Here is a 21,779-nt window from a genome sequence, read left to right as displayed (position 1 = left end):
ACTTTTAAAGTCATTATTTCATGTCTTCAACTACAGGGACAAATGAGATAGAACATTTTATAGTCGTTCCAAGAACTGGAAGAGATTAAACAAAGGGCCAGCTGTGGCCCAAGGTACAGAGATCTGGAATAAGTTGAAATGATTACAACACCCCAAAGTATTTAAAGTTGTTTGAATAACTTTTCTAATTAAAATATTTCACCTACTTATGGAATATGTTAGTTTTTAGGTCATTTCAAATCGCACTGGGAGATACATGGTCCAGTACACTTAGTTTTTTTGTTGTTGTTGTTGCTTGTATTAAAGATTTTACTTATTTATTCGTGAGAGATAGAGATACAGGCAGAGGGAAAAACAGGCTCCCTACCGAGAGCCCGATGCAAGACTTGATCCCAGGACTCCAAGATCATGACTTGAGCCAAAGGCAGATGCTCAGCCACTGAGCCACCCAAGCACCCAGTCAGTACACCTAGTTTTGATTGAAGTCTAGAGGCAGTGACCTAATGCTCTTAATTCACCTTAATATCTTTACTTTCTTTTTTTTTAAAGTAATCTCTATGCCCAATATGGGACTTAAACCCGCAATCCAGAGGTCAAGAATCACATGCTCTGGGGGCGCCTGGGTGGCTCAGTGGTTGAGCATCTGCCTTTGGCTCTGGTTGTAATCCCGGGATCCTGGGATTGAGTCCCACGTTAGGTTTCTTGCAGGGAAACTGCTTCTCCCGCTGCGATGTCTCTGCCTCTTCCTGTGTGTCTCTCATGAATAAATAAATAAAATCTTAAAAAAAAAAAAAAGAATCACATGCTCTACTGATTGAGCCAGTGAAGGGCCCCAACCCCAATGTCTTTAAAAAAAGAATCTTAACTTTGCTCCTAACTTTCTGTTCACAGTTTTAGGATTCTTTTTTTTTTAATTTTTATTTATTTATGATAGTCACAGAGAGAGAGAGAGAGGCAGAGACACAGGCAGAGGGAGAAGCAGGCTCCATGCACCGGGAGCCCGATGTGGGATTCGATCCCGGGTCTCCAGGATCGCGCCCTGGGCCAAAGGCAGGCGCTGTGCCACCCAGGGATCCCCTGTTCACAGTTTTAGAATTAGGAGATCTGTTATACCAAGAGCTAAATGCTTTTGAATTATGTGAAAATCATTAGATAAGGGAAATAAACTCTAAGACTAGTTAATCTGAACATGATCATTAAATCCTTGTAATGGATTTTATATTTTAGGCAATGTTCTTCTGGACTATACTTTACTTTCATTCAGTTACTGTGGCACCTACCTGGCTAGTTATTCCTCTCTCCCAGAATTTGAACTGGCCATTTGGTAAGTTACAGCATGCTGCAGAATTCCTTTCATCGGATTACATTTTAATCTTGTATTTTTGGATTGTAAAAAAGATATGAATGTGAAAAATCTGAAACAAGGTAAAAAAATGGAAGGAATAGAAGTCCTGATTATAAGGTTTAATATAGTTGCTATTTTTAGGCATAAAATTTGGCAGGGCAAAAGCTATATGAGAGCAAAACTATCATCTTTTGGTTAAGTGTTATAATGTTTCCTTTGATAAAGTTTCATCTTGTTTTCAAATAAATGGTAGCTTTGAGTTGTTTGCTTATTTTCCAGTAATGAATAAATTTCCAATAAATGAATAAATAATTAATTATTCATTAATTAATGAATAAATTATGATGTTCTGCATATTAGGGCTCAGTTTGAAGTAATTGTTTTTGGAGACATTAAAATAGTTACATGTTCAGAGAGTGGAACATTGCACCACGTTTGCCAGCTGTATAGGAAATACCTGTGGCTAAGGTACTCCCTTAGAAATATTCCTAAGAAACAATTGTGGTCTTTGCTAGGTCACTTCATGGGGCCAACTTCAAAGCTGTACTGACTCCTCCATGCATAATATAAACTCCTTTAGGGGGTAGTTTTTCTTGTAAGGGGAAGTACAAACTGTTCATGCAGTTTATTTTCTTTTAAATAGTTTATGCAGTTTCTTTTTCAGAAAACAACTTTATTGCAGTATAATTGACATATTAAGAACTGCTCATATATAAAGAATATCATTTGATAAGTTTTGACTTGTATACACACCCATGAAACCATAACCATAATCAAGATAATAAATAGATGTCACTCCAAAAGTTTCCTTGTGCCCGTTTCTGATCCTTCCTTATTGCCCTTCCACACCCACCCTTAAACCATCCCTGTCCAAACCCTTGGCCCCTGCCTGCAAGCAGCCACTGATGTGTTTTCTATAACTGTGGATTTGTTTGCATTTTCTAGAATTTTATGTACAGAGAGTCATCCATTATGGATTTTTTTTTTGGTCTGTCTTTCATGCAGCACAATTATTTTTTACATGCAGCATAATTATTTTGAAATTCTCTTTTGCTGCTGTATGTTTCGATAGTTATTCCTTTCTATTCCATGAAATGAATATACCACAGTTTGTTTATCCACTCACCTATTGATGGATAGATTAGTTTGCTGGGGCTGCTGTTAACAAAGTACTACAAACTGAATGGCTAAACCAACAGAAATTTATTGTCTCACAATTCTGGAGGCTAGAAGTCTAAGATCAAGGTGTAAGCAGTCTTGGTTTCTTCCAAGGGCTGTGAGGGAGAATCTATTCTAGGCCTTTCTTGTCTTGTGAATAACTATATTCATGTTCACATGGTATTCTCCTTGTATATGGATCAGTCTCCAAATTTCCCCTTTCCTTTTTATAAGGATACTCATCCTACAGGAGTAGAACCACACTAAATGACCTCATTTAACTTAGGAAAGACCCTATTTCCAAATACAGTCACATTCTGAAGTACTGAGGGTTAGGACATCAACATATGAAGTTGAGGGAGACAAGTTCAACCTACACAATACCTAAGGATGAATAGAAACCAATCTGTGAAGAGGGTAAGGAAGAGGATTCTAAGCAGAGGAAAGGCATGTGCAAAGGCCATGAGATCAGAGAAAATATGGCAGGCTTGAGGGTTGGAGAGATCATAACAATGGCAACCAGAGATTAGCCATGAGAGGCAAGTCTAGGGGGTCAGTCTGAGGCCAGCTCATGAGCAGCCTTATGACTAAGTGACCATGTAGTTTATCATCCAAGTCAGGACACTTTTGAGAGTGAGAGGGGATATTGTTAATAATTAATTCAGACAGATACTCACCTTATGCCTAAGCCATGCTATTAGGCACATCCTTTATCCTAAAGGTGATGGGAGGCTATTAAAGGGTTATAAGCAGGGATGCGACGACATGAGCAGATCTGCATGCAAGAAGCCTCCTTCTGTCCATATCATGGAAAGTATATTGGAGGGAAATAGGCATGAACATGAATCAGGCTTCAGTGATCCAGAGGAGAGGTGACTGTGACATGGTGGAAATAAGGACAGAGGGAAGGAGAGATTGGGGAGGTATTTAGGAGGCAGCACCATGGCACTGGGTGACTGACAATATTGGGTGTGGTGCTGAGGGAGACAGACAGTCAAGGGTTATACCCAGAGTTGTGACTTGAACAACTTGTGGTCATTATTGCACAACTCAGAAAGGTGTGGAGGGCACAGGTGGAGGGAAATTAAAAGAGGCAATGGGGGAAGACAAGTTGGGATAAGCTGAGGTGAAGGTGCCTGAGGTAAATGAGATAACCAGTTGAGGGAGCTGAGAAGACAAGTTTCTTTCATGTAGAGGAGTCTGGCTATGAGCCACCAATGGTTGGAATTGTGGTTCCCTGGTGTCGTGGGCCAGTCTGCCTCTATCTTGTTGCTCTTGGAGCATTGCCCTCATCTCTAGTCTAAAGTGCAGTACTACTGCCCATGTATTTTGAGGAACCAGTGGGAAGGGAAGGTCACAAACCTTTCTTAGAAGTTGCACACATCACTGCCACTTAGATCCCACGGACCAATTTAGTCACAAGCCATGTGGAGCTACAAGGGAGGCTGGGAAATGCGGTGATCATTGTGGGTGACCATGTGGCTGGCTAAAAACCAGGAGTTCTGTTACTCAGAGAAAGAAATGGAGAAGAGATGTTGGAGGACACAATGCCTCTGCCACAGATATACAGGACTGGAGCTCAGGAGAGAGCTGAAGACAAACATTTGGGAGTTGCTAAATCAAAGTGGTATTCAAAATACTAGAATTTAAAAATCCAGACAAACAAAATGCTGCAAGTGGATAAGAATGCTTAAAGAGGAACCTAGGGCAGAACCTAGAGGAGCACCAGTAAAAGGATCTGAAAGAGAAAGAGAAACCTCATAGGAAACACAGAAGGATCAGTTATGGAAGGAGGAAGGACACTGGGCATGGAGGGTTCCAGAATATACTTCATCCGGGGTTCCTTAGAAACCAGAGCCTGAGGTAACAGCTCCTGAGCCACTTCTTTGGAAGGGAGTGCAACCCCAGGAAGGAAGTGGGTGGAGGTGGGAAAGGGGAAGGAACAAAGAAAGAGGAGAGCCAGGATGAGGGCTCATTACTTTATGAGCCAGCACTTGGTCTCAATTGCAATTGACTGATTGCTCAGTCTCACAGGTAGTCTTTTGAGAGGCTGAATGAACTACTTTGAACATGGACAGTCCTTGGGCAGTGACAGACCCTGGGCTGAGAAGAGGAGAGGAAGAGATGAAAGTTTAACCACTGATTCCTGTTATCCCGTCAATCAGGGTTCACTGCACAAAGTGTTAACTGCCACATTTTCAGATTTATTTAGACCTCCTGCATGTCATCTCCAGGGGCCCAGGGGAGCCTCTGGGCCTGTGGAGCAGGCGTGAGCTGAGGCACAGGGGGCGTTGTGCCTACATAAGTTTGGTCAAAGCCTGCACAGTTGGACAGCCACTGAGTCTGCTAGTCAGAACAGGTGATCAAGCTCCAGACAGGGGGAAGCTGGGAAGCCTGAGATGTCCCCTAAGAGGCATGTGACAGAGATACCAAGAGTCACTTCAGAAGGTAGGTATTTAGCAGTGTCAAATCCTGCAGAGGTTAAGTTATACAAAAACTGAGAACTTCCTATTTGATACAGGATGAAGGTGGATATTCGTGGGTCTTGGAGAGAGCTGAGTCAGTGGAATGGTTTTGACGGTGCAGATATCCAGGCATGAGAGTGGGAGTGAGAAAGAGGAGGCAGTGAGTTTAGAACAACTCAATCAAGGAGTTTGCCTCAAAGAGTAGGGGATAGGAGGAGAGACATGGAAGAGTGAGATTGAGGAAAGGCTTTTTTAAAGATGGCCGAGATGAACACTTAAGGAAGGAGTCATGAGAAACAAAGAGTCTGAAGATATAGAAGAGAAGGAATAATGGATAAACTAATGTTCCTTTTTTTTTTTTTTTTAAACTAATGTTTCTAAGGAGACAAGACTAATGACCTAATGCACAGATGGTGAAATTAGCCTTAGGTCAGAGGAAAGACATGCCTTCCCCTGCAATAGGAGAGAAGAAAAGAATGATGCAAATCCAGACAGGTTGCTATGCTTGATAGCAGAAAATTGAGGGAAGTGGGGGTGGGGGGCGGATTCCCAGGTATCTTTTCATGGAAGTCTTTTCACTGAGAGGAAGAAGGAGCTGGAGTGGTTAGAGGCTTCAGGAGAGGGGAAAATATTAAAAATGGCTGCTTTAGAGAATGGAGAGAGAACAGACCAGAGAAACACAGCAGGATTAGAGGTTGTATTGAGGGTCCAGTGGGGTAGTAACCACAAAATTATGTCATGGACACACATAGTCCTATGATCTTTATCCCTATGTCTGTAGCAGCCTGGGCTTTCAGTTGTATCCATCCAGGGTTGATGGTTTGACCAGGCATCTGAAGCAGAAAGTCCAAAGATCCAGGGAACCCATGATACCAGTAATAGAATGGCTGACATGAAGGACTGGACATTTGTGATAGAGGTGGAAGGAAGTGAGAGCACAAGGGTGCCAAAAGGCAGAGCGAGCTTGGTAGATACTAATTCCAGTTTCCCAGTCTCAAGTCTGAATGGAATGCTGGCTCCTGGAGGAGGAGTTAGCTCATTTATTTTTTCCTCCCATTTCATCTAGCAAAAGACTTTACCCATGGTAAGGATTCGGGATATTCTCTCAAATGGGTAAATGAATGAAATATTTTAAAGTACTGGTACTTTGATTTTAAGGGCACCTGGGTGACTCTTGGGTTAGGAGTCTGACTCTTGGTTTCAGCTCAGGTCATGAGATTCAACCCCATGTCAGGCTCTGCACAGAGTATGGAGTCTGCTGTGATTCTCCCTCTTCCTCTGCCCTTGTTCACACATGCTGTCTCTAAAAATAAATAAATAAATAAATAAATAAATAAATAAATAAATAATAAAATAAAATTAAAAAGTACTAGTACTATGATTTTTAGAACTCAGTAAATGATTAATTGGTATCAATGTGTATAGTACATACAGATTAATATGGATTATTCATATTTAGCATATTGAAACTTAGACAATTGTTTTTCAGCAAGTGTGATGATATATTCCACTTTCTAGGTTTGGATGAGTTAAACTCAAATTTAACAAGGAGGACAAAATAGCCTCGATAGCAAATGAGAGAGTAATTCTTCAAAACACATAGTTATTTTGCTTAGAAGGGTACAGTATAATGATAAGCATAGTTATTAATTTGATATTAATATCATGGATTAAATAAATTGTATCATGAATTAAGGCTCAAATTTATGTGAATTGTTTTCAAATAATTAGATAAATGTTCTCAAGATGTGAAATTCAAATGAATTATTTTTTACAAAACACAATTACCCTCTACCCTCTAAGGAACTGGGAATCAAGTGTCATTTTGTGCAAGAAGTCACAACCTGGTACGGATGTAAGCCAGATGACCTTTAACCCTATGAACTGGCACCAGCTGTGCTTATCAAGTCCAAGTGCAGTGACTGTGTGGACCATTGAAAGAAGTAACCAGGAGCATTATCTCAAAGCAAAGTAAGAGACTTAGTGACTACACAGCCAAGTAGTGGTCTAAGTTTGCATTCATGTAATGTGATTGCATCAATTTGATGAATTAACTGGCTTTATATGTACATATTAAACATCTTAAGTTATAACATCTTTCTACGTATCTAATTACCTTGGAGTGATTGCTTGCATTTTGAAAGGATTCTTTATGACTTGATTTCTCAATGAGTTTCTTTTAAATATCAAGTCTTCCTTGAGCTTTTCCCAACATGGTCTAATTTACCGAATTTGATTTGCTCTTAGTATTCCAAAACATGCTTATTTATAAAAAGGATGGTTATGAATTTTTGCTCCTATTACTTTGATGCCTAACTAGAACATAAAAAATAAGAAACTTTTAGATATGTAAAACATAGATTTTGCCTTCAGACACATAATCTACAAACAGAAGGGCAGTCCATATAGTGAGGTCATGAGTTACCTGTTTAAATAGAACTAGGTCAAAAAGAAATTTTATGACCAATGTCCTGGTGATTAATAATAATGGTGCCTTTGTTAAGGAGAGTTCAAATGCTCAAGGTGCATCTGAATGGACTATTCTCAGTATATTCCCCAAAGCCAAAGACTAAGTTGATATTGGACATGTGTATCCTTGAAATTGAAATTTTTGAAAAGTTGCCTTCTTAAGAAAAATGTCTAAATGCAGAACCCTAAAGAAAGATACCTCTTTCTGTTCAGTACTCCTTGTGTCTCGATTTCATTTTTATAAGAACCGAATAGTCAAATCTGTCTCTAGGCAGAGATGTTCATAAATGAGTAATGTCTCTATCAAATTCTTACCAGGTAGGCAGTAATTTATCCCAGCATTCTCCTTTTGCTTGCTTTGAATATTCTCCTCTAGTTCTGAATGTTGAGTTGTGATTTTTCTATAAGCAAATAAAGTGAGAGACAAGGTGAGTGGATTGTCCTGGTTCAGAAAGCAAGCAGGATTAGAAAACACTCAAGTCTTATATTTGACTAGTAGATACTGTTTTTACATGATAATTTTTCAAAATTATTTATCATGCATAAAACATAACCAAGGAAAATTTGAATTTAATGCATAAAGCCATGAATTCTTCACACACCCCTTTTAAACCATATTATGGGTTAAAAAGACATAGGGTAGATTTGAAAATGAATTCTTGATATTAGAGATTGCAAAGGTAGCTACATATACAGATGGTCCTTGACTTAGATTGGTTCCACTTGAGATTTTTCGACTTTAGGATGATGCCAAAGTGATACACATTTAGTAGAAACTGTATTTCAAACTGGGTTTTGGCCTTTGCCCAGGCTAAAGATATGTGTTCCTATACTCTCCTGTGATGCTAAGCAGTGGCAGCTGCAGTTTCCAGTCAGCCACATGATCATGAGGATAAACAGCCTATCCTCTGACAACCATTCTGTACCCTTACAACCAGTCTTGTTTTTTACCTTCATTATAGTATTCAATAAACTACTTGAGATATTCACCACTTTATTTTAAAATGTATTGGCTTTGTGTTAGATGATTGGGGCCAACTGTAAGTTGGCAACTAATGTAGTTTGCCCAACTAATGTAAGTGTTCTGAGCATACTTACAGTAGGTGAGGCTAAGCTATGATGTTCAGTAGGTTAGGAGTATTAAATGCATTTTGACTTAGGGTATTTTCAACTTATGATGGGTTTATTGGAACATAGCTCCATCATAAATTGAGGAAGATCTATATGTTTATTTTGAATCACATTGATTTTTATTTGAATTAATTGCCAACATTTAATACGTTGAGAGATTTCTCATAAATATCCAGATTATGATAATCTCTTGAAATTTTGAAACCAGAATTCTCAACAAACCCTCTTGGCTGGAATTGAATGACACCTACTCCCTTTAGAAGGGAACACACTTTCCCATTTGCCACAGTCCCCTGCGACTCAGCTGCAGCTCATTTGCCCAGCTGCTGCTCATTTGCCCAGTCCCACCAATGTTCAAATGTATATAATTCCCACTTTAGATATTAACTTTGAAAAGTTTTTGAAAACTCCTGTATATTAATTTATAACTACATTATTTTTCTTTTGTGATATATATTCTTAAATCTACTACTTGGTGTTTATCTGGTTTGCTTGTTTGTTTTTTACACGTTACAATACCTCCTCACCTTGTTTATCACCAATGTATAGTGGTTATATCAGTGACCAGTCTTTGTTAATCTCATTATTCTGACTTCTCTTTTTTTCTGAAGGTCAGTAAAACTACCTATGGAAGATGGCTCATTCTTTAATGAAACAGATGTCATTTTCCCCACCTCATTGGCCAAGGATCTTATCTATGGACCTATACTCCCGCTGTCAGCCATTGCTGGGCTAGTAGGAGAGGAGGCAGAAACTTTCAGGGTAATTACCTGGCACCTCTTCCTGTTTGCTTATTTGATTCTCATAGTCATCCCATGAGACATGCAGGACAGAGAGGATCATCCTGTTTTCAATACAGATTGGCCTTGGAGACTACAAGAAATGAAGGCTCTGGAGTTTCCAGTTTGGTTGACTGGGAAGATGGTACTGATAAGAGGAACAAGGAGCCCAGACCTGATTTCAGTTTTGGACATATTGGATTTGGGGTGCTGGGAAGACATCCAGCAATAGACACCAGGTGGAAGCTGGGCAAGCGGAACTATTACTAGGATAGAGAAGGTAGGGCTGGAGACACTGATGTCAGAGTCATTACCACAGGGAGGTTAGTGGAGCACTGGAGTGGGGGAAGGATGATAGAGGAGAGAGGGTATCAGGGAAGAGAGCCAGAGAGGAAACTGATTTGTCAAGAATCAGGAATTAGAAAAAGACTCTGACAAGGGACACAGAAGTAGGAACAAATCCAAGCGAGAAGATCAAGGCCCTGGAAAATAGTGGAAGAAAACTACAAAAGGGAGTTTGTTAACAGCTACACACTCATTCATTCACATATTTATCAAGCTCCTTCTATGTAACAGGCACTGTTTTAGGCGGTGGGATCATATGATCACCAACCAGGCATAATCCCTACCCTTAGAGCTTACATTCTATCAGGGAGACAGCAACAACAACAAAAGTAGGGAAATACATTAAATCATTGAAAAATGCAATAATTATTATAATGGGATAAATAGGAGGGGGATGGAAGTGAGGAAGAGATTAACATATGCTGGTCAAGGAAGGCCACTGGGAAGACAACACTCATCCTGAGATTTGAAGGACAAGGAGGCTCAAGTGGTACAAACAGGGTCAAGAGTGTTCAGGCAAGGGTGCTGTATGTGCAAAGGCCCTGGGGGAAAGAAGATAAATCAGTGTTTTTGAAGAAAGAAAATCTGTGGTGGCTGCAACACAGTAAATGAGGAGACTGGGGTGCAGGTGCAGGTCAAGGGATAGGCAGGGAGCAGAGACAGCACATGAGTGAAGATGAGGAGCTTGATTCTGCTAAGCCTCTGGAATTTATAGTATGCTAATGTTTGTGTTCAAGCTCTAGGCCAAGGATAAAGGAAGTAGTAGCTCCCAAATGTTTTTGACCAGAGAATTAAGCTATAGATGTTAAAAATAATTTAATATGGTAATTGGTTTATTAAAAGTCTCTGGGAAGCAAGAGAAAAGGATGTGTATGCTCTTAGTATCTCCTCTAAAGGATGATTATTCATTTTTTAAATACAGAAGATGACCAATTCCTTTTAATAGCACAAATCCTAACCTGAGAAATACAACCACACTTAGCCACAATGGGGCAGCAAAGTAAATACAAATAGATCAGCCATCAGGCTTTACAGCTTGAAAAAAAGTTTCTGTGTTTAGTATTTGATGCCTAGGAACCCGTATTTTCAACTATCTGGAATCTTCTTCTGTAGCAAATTTCTGTAGGAGCACTCATCTTTCACATTTTGCATCAACAGGATGAACCCTACATAAAATACATAAAATTCAGGCATCTCTCTTTGTCATTTCAAAAATGCTGTGAAATGCCTTCTTTACTTGAATGTGGAGTCACCATTTTTTAAAATGCTCATAATAAACAGAAATCTTTGTTTCTTAGGACTTGTGTACTCAGTGCATTTTAACCTTTTTCTGAAAACAAATTTAACACTAAAGTTCTACATTTTAAAAGTCATACAGGGAATGTTCATAAAGCCATATGCTTCACATTTATACTAGAAATTAATTTTTCCAATATTTATTTTTCATCTGATAGATAAGTAAGGTGAGAAAAATGACTAAAACAGTAATTATGTCTGTACAATGGGTGAAAGCATAACCAAAAATAGATCTCAAAGGTCTTGATTCTATTCCTTCATTTGAATGACATTTCTTGTGACCTGGGTACCAACCAATGGCAAAGAAATTAGTAATGAACTGATCTATATGAGTCTTATAAATTGACAAGCTATGGACTTTTATAAAATTACAAACAATAAATACTCCCATTATGTCTCTTATAGCTAACACTATAAACACATTATAGGCCTCTAAATAGGCCAGCATCACATTACACAACTTATTTTAGGCCTGAGAAACAGTATCCAGCAGTCAAAGGGGAGCAATCAAAGGCAGATGTTATCTGGGCAGAAATTGGATCCAAGATAATGAATTTTATCTCAAGTGTCCAATGTTCTTTTTCCATCTACCCCCCCCCCTTTTTTTTTAACAGAAGTCACTAAATAGGAATTCAGCTTGTAAACTGAACTATGCTGAAACATATTTAGATGCTTACATTTTCTAAAGCAATATTAAGTTCAGTTTTTCATGTTCAGTCTTCAAGTGATCAAAATGTTTGATTTATGACTCCAGAGAGATGAACAATGAGGTGGTGCTAACAAATGTTTTTAAACACTACTGGCACGTTTTTCATTTAAAATTTTTAGAATTTTTAGAATTAAAAATTACGGTTTCTGCTCACATAATCCATATAGTATTACATTCATTTTTATTATTTTTAATTTTTTACAAAGATTTTATTTATTTATTCATGAGAGATACCAAGAGGGAGGCAGAGACACAGACAGAGAGAGAAGCAGAGAGAGAGAGAAGCAGGCTCCACGGAAGGAGCCCAACAAGGGACTCTATCCTGGGCCTCCAGGATCAGGCCCTGGGCCAAAGGCAGGCACCAAACTGCCGAGCCACCTAGGTGTCCCCTTAAATTCATTTTTAAATGGCACAAAACATATTTATTGATGAAAGAGAGTAATAGAAAAATAAGCCCAGGTTTATCTTAAAGTAACAAAAGTCACACACAGTACTAGTTTAACATAATAAAGCCAGAAAATTTAAAGTTTTAAATCTTCACCATCTGTTGCATACACATAGATCCGCTGGTGTGAGAACCAGATGTATGTGTTTTTTTTAAGATTTTTGAGCCCATTGCCATAACAGGTAAGAATCTGTCCCTTTGTGATAGATAGCCTAAGGTTAGATGTCATCAATATAACCCAAGAAACTTTTAAATAATGGTGATTAAATAATGGCATTCAGTGAATAAACTCTTCCCTGTGAGTCAAATCTCAATTAGATAGCACAAAAATGTCATCAATCAGCAGCAGTTTAATCCTTTCAGGTGGTTTTGCCCCCACCTTTTGGCCCATAGGGTGGCCAGATTATTAATCAAGTATTTATTTTCTAACAATCCAAGGCTATCAGGGCCTGAAATAGATCAATCATTGACCAAAGTCAATATGTCCTTTTAAAGAATCATCATGGTGACTTTTGCTATGTATGATTTTTGCCTTAATCATATTTCCTGGTCCATTCTAAATGATAATTCTCTCTTCACACTTCCTTCATTCCACCAAGAGGAACCAAGTGCTTTCTTATCATCAGTGCTCCCATAATATTTAAACACCCCTCTGCTATAACTTCCCATGTTTTCTGATTCTGATATTGGTTGATAAGTCTTCTTCCCTCAACAAATGACCATCCTATTGAGAAGAGGGATCCCTTGGGACCTGGTACAATACCTGGTATATAACCAGCATCTGATAAATATTTGTTTAAACATCAATTACATAACAAAGTTAGATCTGTTGAGAATCTAGTAGAAATAGTTACTTTGATAGTACCACACCTGCTTTACCTTGAACAAACCAGTCCTAATTAAAAGGACAGTACATAATACATTATTCAAATAATTGAGTAATTATCAGAAGGGTGGCTTACATATATTGAGGAGGTTTTTTTGTTGTTGTTGTTTGTTTTTTAGATTTTTATTTATTTGAGAGACAAAGACAGAGATAGTGAGAAAGGAGGAGAGGGAGAAGGAAGCTCCAAGCTGAACAGGGAGTCAAATGTGGGCCTCTCTCTCAGGACCCTGAGATCATGACCTGAGCTAAAGGCAGATCCCCAACTGATTGAGCCACCCAGGAGTCCCTATTTACTGTTTTAATGGAAAAATAACTATATAGGTTTATGGTATTCCCCAACTGTGGAACCTCTTCCAGATTCTGCTTTCTTTTTCTCCACAGTGCTTTTCAACATATAATATTCTAGATATTTAACTTCTTAACTTATTTTTATTCTGTTTCCCCTCACCAGGACGTTAACCCTGTGAGGCCAGGGATTGTTTTGTCTATTTTGTTCACTGCTACATCCCTATACCTAGAACGGTACCTGGAATGTCTTAATAAGCACCCAATAAATATTTGTTAGATGAATGAAAAGGTGAATGAAAGAATGAAATAAACATGGAGTCCTCAAGGAATTTAAAAATCCTATTAATTTGGCCAATAGCTTATTAAAAAAAAGTTTTCTGTTCCAATAGGTGTAACAATCCTAAAGAAAACAAAAGTATTGTGTTATAACTAATGCAATTCTAATTAATGCTATAGCATAACACAAAGCACAGGTAGTACTAAATGTTACGTCCTCAAATAAATAAGTGTGTAAACTAGTATGTTTGATTTGTTTAAATAGAAAAAAAGGAGTACTGTTATGACAGTATCCTGAATGCCACATTTTAATCAATGCTGAGGGGAAGCATATGCCCTAAAAAGCTGCCACAGCTGCCTTGACCCCCAGGAAGGAGAGCAGGTAGGCCTATACTTATAAGGAGAACTGCCCCATGCTGATAAAGATAGCTCTCCCCTGCCAGACATGAGTATTTAAGGCTGCAAGGGCCATACCACTGAGGTATTACCATCTAAGGCAGAGATCAACAAGCCATGACAAGTTTTGTTTGGCTCCAAGCTAAAAATGTTCTCTTACACTTTTTAAAGGGATGTTTAAAAAAATAATAGGGATATGAGACAGAGACCTATGAGTCCATAAAGCCTAAATATTCACTGTCTCTTCCTTTACAAGAAAAGTTTGCCTTATATCCTTGTCCATGTTATTTTTACTCCCCAAAGCCAACTTTTCCTTTAGGTACATTCCATAGATTTTGTAAATTCTCTTTGAGTTTTCCATGGTATCAAAATCACATAGGATATTTCATGAACCAAATTAGAGAGGCCTCCAGAACCAGTCAAGTGTCCTCTTCTCATTTCCCACAAAAGCTAACTAAGCAAAAGATCTAGGCCAACCTCTCCTTAGCCACTCCAGGAAAATCATAGCCGTCCTCCACTGCAGAATCAGGAGGATGAACGTTGATGAAAGATTTCCTCAAAAAGAGTGATTTTTAGCTAGATAATGACTTTCTTAGATTCAAGATATCAAAGAAGTCTACCAAGGAACAGTGTAGAAGTTACTACTCAAAATTTTCATGAAAACCTGTAACACTAGAACTCCAAATGTGTTGGCAAGACCATCTTATATATTCTTACTGAATTAAAATATAGACAAATGGAGCAAGGAAGGATAAGTTCACTTAGCTCTTGGCAAATGGCAGGACCAATGAATGTAATAAGCCTATATTCATGTTTCTTTCTGGAAGTTTTTTTTTTAAAGATTTTATTTATTCATGAGAGACACACACACAGATAGGCAGAGACACAGGCAGAGGGAGAAGCAGGCTCCACGCAGGGAGCCCGACGTGGGACTTGATCCCGGGTCTCCAGGATCACGCCCTGGGCAGAAAGCGGTGCTAAACCTCTGAGCCATCTGGGCCGCCCTCTTTCTGGAAGTTATTTATTGGGTATTTCTCTGGCTCTTAAGCCATTAATGCTCTCATAACACAAAGTTTTTCATCTTTCCCTAAAGCCTAAAGATGATCTATATCCTTCGCTTCACCCATCTATACATTGCTGGACTCCAACAAGTGACCTATATGTTGGCTGTGAAGAAGGTCATCTTTTAATGATTAATGGAGAAACCTTGAAAGTGACTGTACTTAAGATAGAAGACACAGTAGCAAAGGGTGAGAAACTGCTTTATTTCATTATTCCCAGAAGTATAGCCATTGGTGATGGTTTCACACTTGAAGATAGATGTTTGTTCCCTATTTTGGGGAACATCTTTGATTCTTTTCTTTTATCCCATAGTTCCCAGGTCCCGTGGGTGTTCCTCATAGCTAGTGTTTATTGACTAGTCTATGCTTTAGGCATTCTGCTATATTCCACATGATATATTTCCTGTAACCCTTCAAACACTTTATAAAGAGATACATTTTCATTGCCATGAGACAGATGAAAAAATGGAAGCATTGATTCCCAAGCTCACATAACTAATAAATTGTGGAGTTGACACCTGAACTCAGGCAATAGGACTTCAGATCCAAGTTCTTAGCTGTATCCTTTCCTATATATATGCCTGTTCTGTTTAATTTAAGCAAATTATGCCCTTTCCTGCCCTCTACTCTCTCAAGGCCTTCTTTCACATTGACCTCTTTTAAGTTTAACTGCCATCTTGAAAATTACGTTTGTGTTCCTTGTATAGAATTTCTAAGAGAATGTGATCTGTTCTTAGATCTTCTGTCCATTCCTGGTCCCATCAACTGTGGCCAGGGTTGGGCTTTGTCACAGAAGCTAATGTCCACTCATTAGGGGCTAGGTGTAGACCTTTTGAGAAGAGAGCCTCACCAGCACCAGCTCCCCAATCTGTCCAATGTACTCTGCATTCCAGTTTGTCTTAGTATTTCACATCTTGATTTCTGCAGCAACCTTAGCACTCACTTCATTGACCTTAACCAACAGCTAACCCAAACCAGGTGTCTCATCCCTGTCAAACCGTCCTTCTTAAAGACCACTTCAACATGCAATTCAAGGACTGTTCTGCCTTGGTTCCAAGCCCTTTCTGATCTGATCCTACCTGCTCCACTGACATTATTTCCTTCTACCCACCAGGATGAGTTTTCTGATCTAGCCAGTCATTTCTTCTCGTCATTTCACAAACCTGTCTCCTAGCTCACTCCTTTGCCAATATACTCTCTGAATCCTTAAGTTTCCAGCTAAATACCACCTCCTACAAGTTTCCCCCAGGGCAGTGCCTCTCATCTATTCCTGCTCCTATTTCTCTGGTTCAGACATCATTGAGGCCATTAAGTTTGACTTTTCCTGCTCCAGCCCTGCCTTCCTTTTACTGTCCCTCTACCCTCCAGGTTAAGTTTTCTCTAATCTAGTATCCATAGTACCATCCCAAAGCTCTCTAAAAGGTAAACCTCTTTTGTGGCCTGCCTTCCCAGTTCCTGCTCCTCCCGCACAAGCCTTAGAGAAGTTCTCATTGTTCCTGTGCTGTCTCCAAATTCTACCTGCTGGCATTTGTAGTTATCTTTGTCTAGGCTGTCCTTCTCTTCCTTGTTTACCTAGTGAGATCATCCTCTGTGGAGCCTTCCCTGTCTCCACCACAACCTTAGGGATTCTATCAGACTCACTCCCTTGTTAGAGACTCATCCTGTGCTTTTACAATGTCCTGTGTGCATGTCTGTCTTTCCCATCAGGTATCAATTTTCTGAAGTCAGGAACTGTGTTTTACTCATCATTTGGCTCCAAAGTTTAACACCTGTATGTCTTTGTAAAATGAATTCTAAAGCAATGTTTCTCATGTCCAAACTTCTGTCACATCTGTAATGTTATACACAATTTAGGACTTAATCATGTATAATCTTATATTGTTTACTATTTCCTTCCTGTATACTATTCCTAATAATTTTCATAGTATAGTATATATACTTTCATATAAATATTTGTCTAATGTCTACAATGTGGAAGACACTAAGCAAGGTGCCTCAGAGGTGACATAAATGGCAAATATATGATCTTATAATTTCCACCCTTGAGGGATTTATATTTTATTAAAGAGAATTAAACAAGTAGATAATTATTGCCAGGTGGATTAGATAATTTCATTAAAGAGAAACTTAACAAAGTGCTATGGGAATTCAAATGAGGGAAACAGGCCAAGTTAAGTCATTTTGAAGGTTGCATTTGAAATGGGCATTGCAGGATGGGTTCACAGATAGATAAGCGTAGATGGAGTTTTGGGCAATGATATCTGTGGACAAGAAAAACTGGGGAGGATTGAGATACAAGAAATGGACCAGTCTGTCTGGAGCATTGAGTGTTACATGGGGCTAGTGGGGAACAAAGGGACATATATATCATGTCTGACCTTGAATGTCCAGCTAAGGTACTTCTACTTAATTCAGCTGACAGTGGACAGACATCAAAAACTCCTGAATGGGGATGTATCCCAACTGGAATTGTGCATGGGGATATTAATTTAGTCATCATCCAAAAAAGGATGATACTAGAAGCAGGTACCAAAAGCATCAGGCACCTAGACTAGGCCTTGAGTGATAAGAACCTGGACTCTAGTGGTATTTGTATTGGAAAAGAAGGAACTGTTGGGAGGTGAATAGTCTTTGAAGGAAAGGACAGTATGCTTCTTATCATGTGGCAAAATGCCAAGCACGTAGTATATAGTAAACAAATAATTTGATGAATCCTCTCTTAGTTTTTGATCGTATAGTTCTCATGGTTTGTCTACATAAAAGGTAATTTACTTTTGTTCTTTTCCCCCATGGACAATATTTTATTCATAACAATTATTCTTATAGAATATTTTTTCTTTTCACTTTTTTAATCTACTTTATTTACTGAAGTTTGAATTTACATACCATAAAATGTACAAATCTTAAGTATGCAGCTGGATAATAAATTAGGTTTGGGTTTATTTATTTTTTCCTGTCATCTTAAAATCTCTGACAATGCTTTTCTAAAATAAGAAAATATATTTGCTATATAATTCTACAATGTTAGTTCCACAGATCTGATGATACAGAACTTTAAAAAGAAACTCATGTGATTTACATTAGTAGTCAATGCTGAGCAGCTTTTATTATTCATTGTTTGGAAGACATCATACCACATATTCTGATAGGAAGTTGATTTTTAGAAAGGATTACAAAAAAATGAATAGTCCTAGGAAAGCAAATGAGATTAATTACTTTATATTGCACTTTTAGTTATGTGCCACCTGTTTTATCTTGTTTTTCTTTTCCAAAAGAGAGAAGAAACCTTATCAGTCCAGTCACCATGGCATATCAGAAGGGAGGCGTGCTGATTTCTGGAATTGTAATTATTTTTTTCTTCAAAATTAATTGCTGTCAAGAATATATACAATTTCAAAAAAAAGAATATATACAATTTCCACTTGCTGCTACTTATTATTAGTCATAATTTGGGATGTCAGGTTCTATCAGATTATTAACTAAAATTGTTTCCTTTTTAAAAAATAAATAAATAATAAAAAATAAAATTGTTTCCTTTTTGGATGCTATTAAGAAACTTTTTATATGAAAATTTTTCAAATGTATATGAAAGTAGAGACAACAGTGTAATGGGCTGCCATATATCTAGACTATTGCAAATAATCAAAAATAGAATTAAAAACTCCAGGCCTAGGGTGCCCGGGTGGCTGTCAGTTAAGCATCTTCCTTCAGTTTAGGTAATGATCTCAGGATCTTGGGATTGAGTCTCACATCAGGCTTTCTGCTCAGTGAGGAATCTGCTTCTCCCTCTCCCTCTCCCTCTCCCTCTGTGCTCTCTCTCTCTCAAATAAATAAATTAAATAATTACAAAAATAAAAACTACAAGCCCCCTAGAACACCTAATATCTGTCACCCAACTTCATGCCTTTTTGTATACGAAATACATTAGGTTGTCAGACACAAATGGAACCTTTTGTCTAAGCTTCAGCCTAGCTTCTTGTACATGTCATTTAGCTTACATGTATTATACTATTATTGTTCATATTAGAATTAGCATTAATGGCCTTCATTTACTTGGCACCTACTTTGTGCCAGGCACCATGCTACGTCCTTTGCTTGTATTATCCTATTGGTTCTCATAATGATGCTATCAAGTAGGAACTATTAATAACCTCCTTATACAAAGGAAGGAGCCAAGCCTTACAGCATTGGTAGCCAGTAAATGGAGTTGCTGAGACTTGAACCTAGGTGTGTCAAACTCCAAAGTCTTTGCTCTCATTTATTAGAGTATACAGCCTCAGTTAAGTATGAAAAGGGGTCAGACTGCAGTGCTTTTCACAGTGTTGGAATCAGTGCTAAAGTTCAGAGCTGACTTACACTAAAATCTGAGATCTACTGGTAGATGGCCCAAGACCACTATTAGCTTTGTCTCTTCCATTGCCACAGATCGCATTTCCAGGACCCTGAGAGCAGTTAGGCCGTGATGACAAGAGATGTAGCTCCATCAATGAGAAGCAATCTTGAGCTCATAAACCTACATTCAGCTGGTGATCCATTCCCCTCCCCTGCAGACTTGCAACAGACTATTATCCTTGCACCCCCTCCCAGTGCTCCACTTCCTACATTTAGTCTGCATTAATGACCTCTTATGACTCTTGTCCTTCTCAAAACCACCCTAGGCATTTTTTACTTTTATTTTTATTTTTTTCAGAGAAAGCACAAGCAGGGAGGGGCAGAGGGAGGAGAGTGAATCTTAAGCTGGCCCTATCCTCTGCGCAGAACCCAATGCAGGTCTTGATCCCATAACTCCAAGACCATGATCTGAGCTGAAATAAAAAGTCCGATGCCTCACCAATTGACCCCATAGGCGCCCCTCACCCTTGGCATTTTTTTTTTTTTTTAGCATTTTTTAAAGCCTAGTTTAGAGACTCTTGGCTGACTCAATTGGTAAAGCACGTGACTCTTGCTATTGGTGTTGTGAGTTCAAGCCCCACATTGGGTGTGGAGATTACTTTAAAAATAAAATTTAAAAAACTAAACAAATAGTTTATAGGAATAGTTGGAGCATCTACTCCATGAGAGATGGAGAATGATGATGAGTTTGGAGAAAGCACCTTGCATGTTTTGTCCCTCAGTTCCCAAATATGTGAACTCAGCCATCTCACTAATGTATATACTTGATAGTGGGATCTAATCTAGAAATGATGGATTAATTTGCCCAAAGCCTCCTCACTACTGTGAATATAACTCAAATTCCTCTTGAGAATAAATGAACCTAAGTCTGTTTACAGCCAACCAACCAACCAACCAACCAACTGATTTTTACTGTTTCTAGCAGGGTGAGAAATGCGATAAGAAGATTAAAGGAAATAAACAGCACACTTCCTACCTTTGGGTATTTAGGGAGAAAATAAATGCACATAATAATGGTTAAAGAAACGCACATAGTAATGATTAACACATTAAGGCTAGTGTTCCTTGAAGTAAGGAGACTGCTATATGCAAACCACATAATGAACTGCTTCATTTGCCCTATCTCCTAATAATGAAGAAAGTGGTAAAAAGATAGATGCTAGATGGATGAAACTAGAGAGTAGTATGCTAAGCAAAATTAGTCAGAGAAAGACAAATACCATATGATTTCATTCATTGGTGGAATTTAAGAAATGAAACAGGTGAACATAGGTGAAGGGAAGGAAAAATAAAATTGGATGAAAGTTGAGAGGAAGGCAAATTGTAAGAGACCCTGAAGTCTAGGAAACGAAGTCCCCTTGCTGGAGGGGAGGTGGGTAGGGGGGAGGGATAACTGGGTGATGGGCATTAAGGAGGGTACTTGATGGGCTGAGCACTGGGTGTTATATGCAATTGATGAATCACTAAATTCTACCTTTGAAGCTAATAAAACAAAATTCCAACTTTATTAAAGACGATCTTACTTGAAAAAAATAGATAGATGCTTGAGAAGTTCAAAGAAAGGAGATATCAGTAAAATTTTAGGTCACAAAATTTTGTGTCACAAAAGAGATAAAATTGAAACTTGACCAGGAAGGGTGGTTAAAAGTTGCTTAAATAAAGATAAGACAGGGCATTCTAGATAATGTAAACATTGATGATGATTCCAAAAATAAACTGTGGTTGATAGTCAATAAGTCTTAGTCATTTGACATGGATATTCTGTACTGATTGAGACTGATTTTCTGTGTTTATATCATTGTTTTTGGTCTCTAGGATGGCTTTGTGTATTCTTTTATTATTAAAGATTCAACTTACAAAATAGAGACTTTCCTTGATGTTGAAGAGCCCGTGGAACATATGAGGTTTTCTCCAAATTGCCAAATGTTGCTGATTCAAACAGACAAGGTATGCTAGATGACAATTTCCTGATAGACAATTTTCAAATATTATTATTATTATCATTGCACTACAGGAATGAAGGGCATAGTGCTGCAAAGTGATCCTCTACAAGTCAGAACTCCTTAGGTTACAAATGAAAAAAATACCTAATTTAATAGACCTAAATAACAAAGAGGGTTTTGTTTGTTCATTTATTTGTTTTTGTGCATGTAACTAAAAGAGCAAGGAGTTAATCTGAATCCAGGGGCTCCTCTGATGCTGCTGGCCTTGTTTTGTGACCATATTTTGGTTCTGTTTCCTCTCTGCTATCAATCTTCCCATGCAGATTCTCCATCTGAGAAGTGTCAAGAGAGCCTTCTGCAACTCCAGTTTTTATTTCTTCCCTCATGGTGACAAT

At 38.3% G+C, this 21,779-nt stretch overlaps 1 protein-coding gene across 3 annotated transcripts in view; it reads left to right on the top strand.

Annotated features, from left to right (window-relative positions):
* The window catches only part of CFAP43 (cilia and flagella associated protein 43), a 111,529-nt gene that overhangs the window by 8,175 nt on the left and 81,575 nt on the right, over nucleotides 1–21,779 (top strand). For all 3 annotated transcript variants that reach the window (XM_038578720.1, XM_038578718.1, XM_038578719.1), the window contains exons 3-8: nucleotides 1,228–1,324; nucleotides 6,772–6,939; nucleotides 9,180–9,330; nucleotides 15,082–15,238; nucleotides 18,325–18,392; nucleotides 21,257–21,388. In XM_038578720.1, the coding sequence (XP_038434648.1) occupies nucleotides 1,228–1,324; nucleotides 6,772–6,939; nucleotides 9,180–9,330; nucleotides 15,082–15,238; nucleotides 18,325–18,392; nucleotides 21,257–21,388 (773 nt within the window). The remainder of the gene's footprint in view (nucleotides 1–1,227; nucleotides 1,325–6,771; nucleotides 6,940–9,179; nucleotides 9,331–15,081; nucleotides 15,239–18,324; nucleotides 18,393–21,256; nucleotides 21,389–21,779) is intronic.

The sequence above is a fragment of the Canis lupus genome, chromosome 28 (genome assembly GCF_011100685.1).
Source record: "Canis lupus familiaris isolate Mischka breed German Shepherd chromosome 28, alternate assembly UU_Cfam_GSD_1.0, whole genome shotgun sequence".
Classification (NCBI taxonomy): domain Eukaryota; kingdom Metazoa; phylum Chordata; class Mammalia; order Carnivora; family Canidae; genus Canis; species Canis lupus.
Note: the sequence above shows the minus strand (reverse complement) of the source record. Positions and strands in the feature narration are given on the sequence as shown.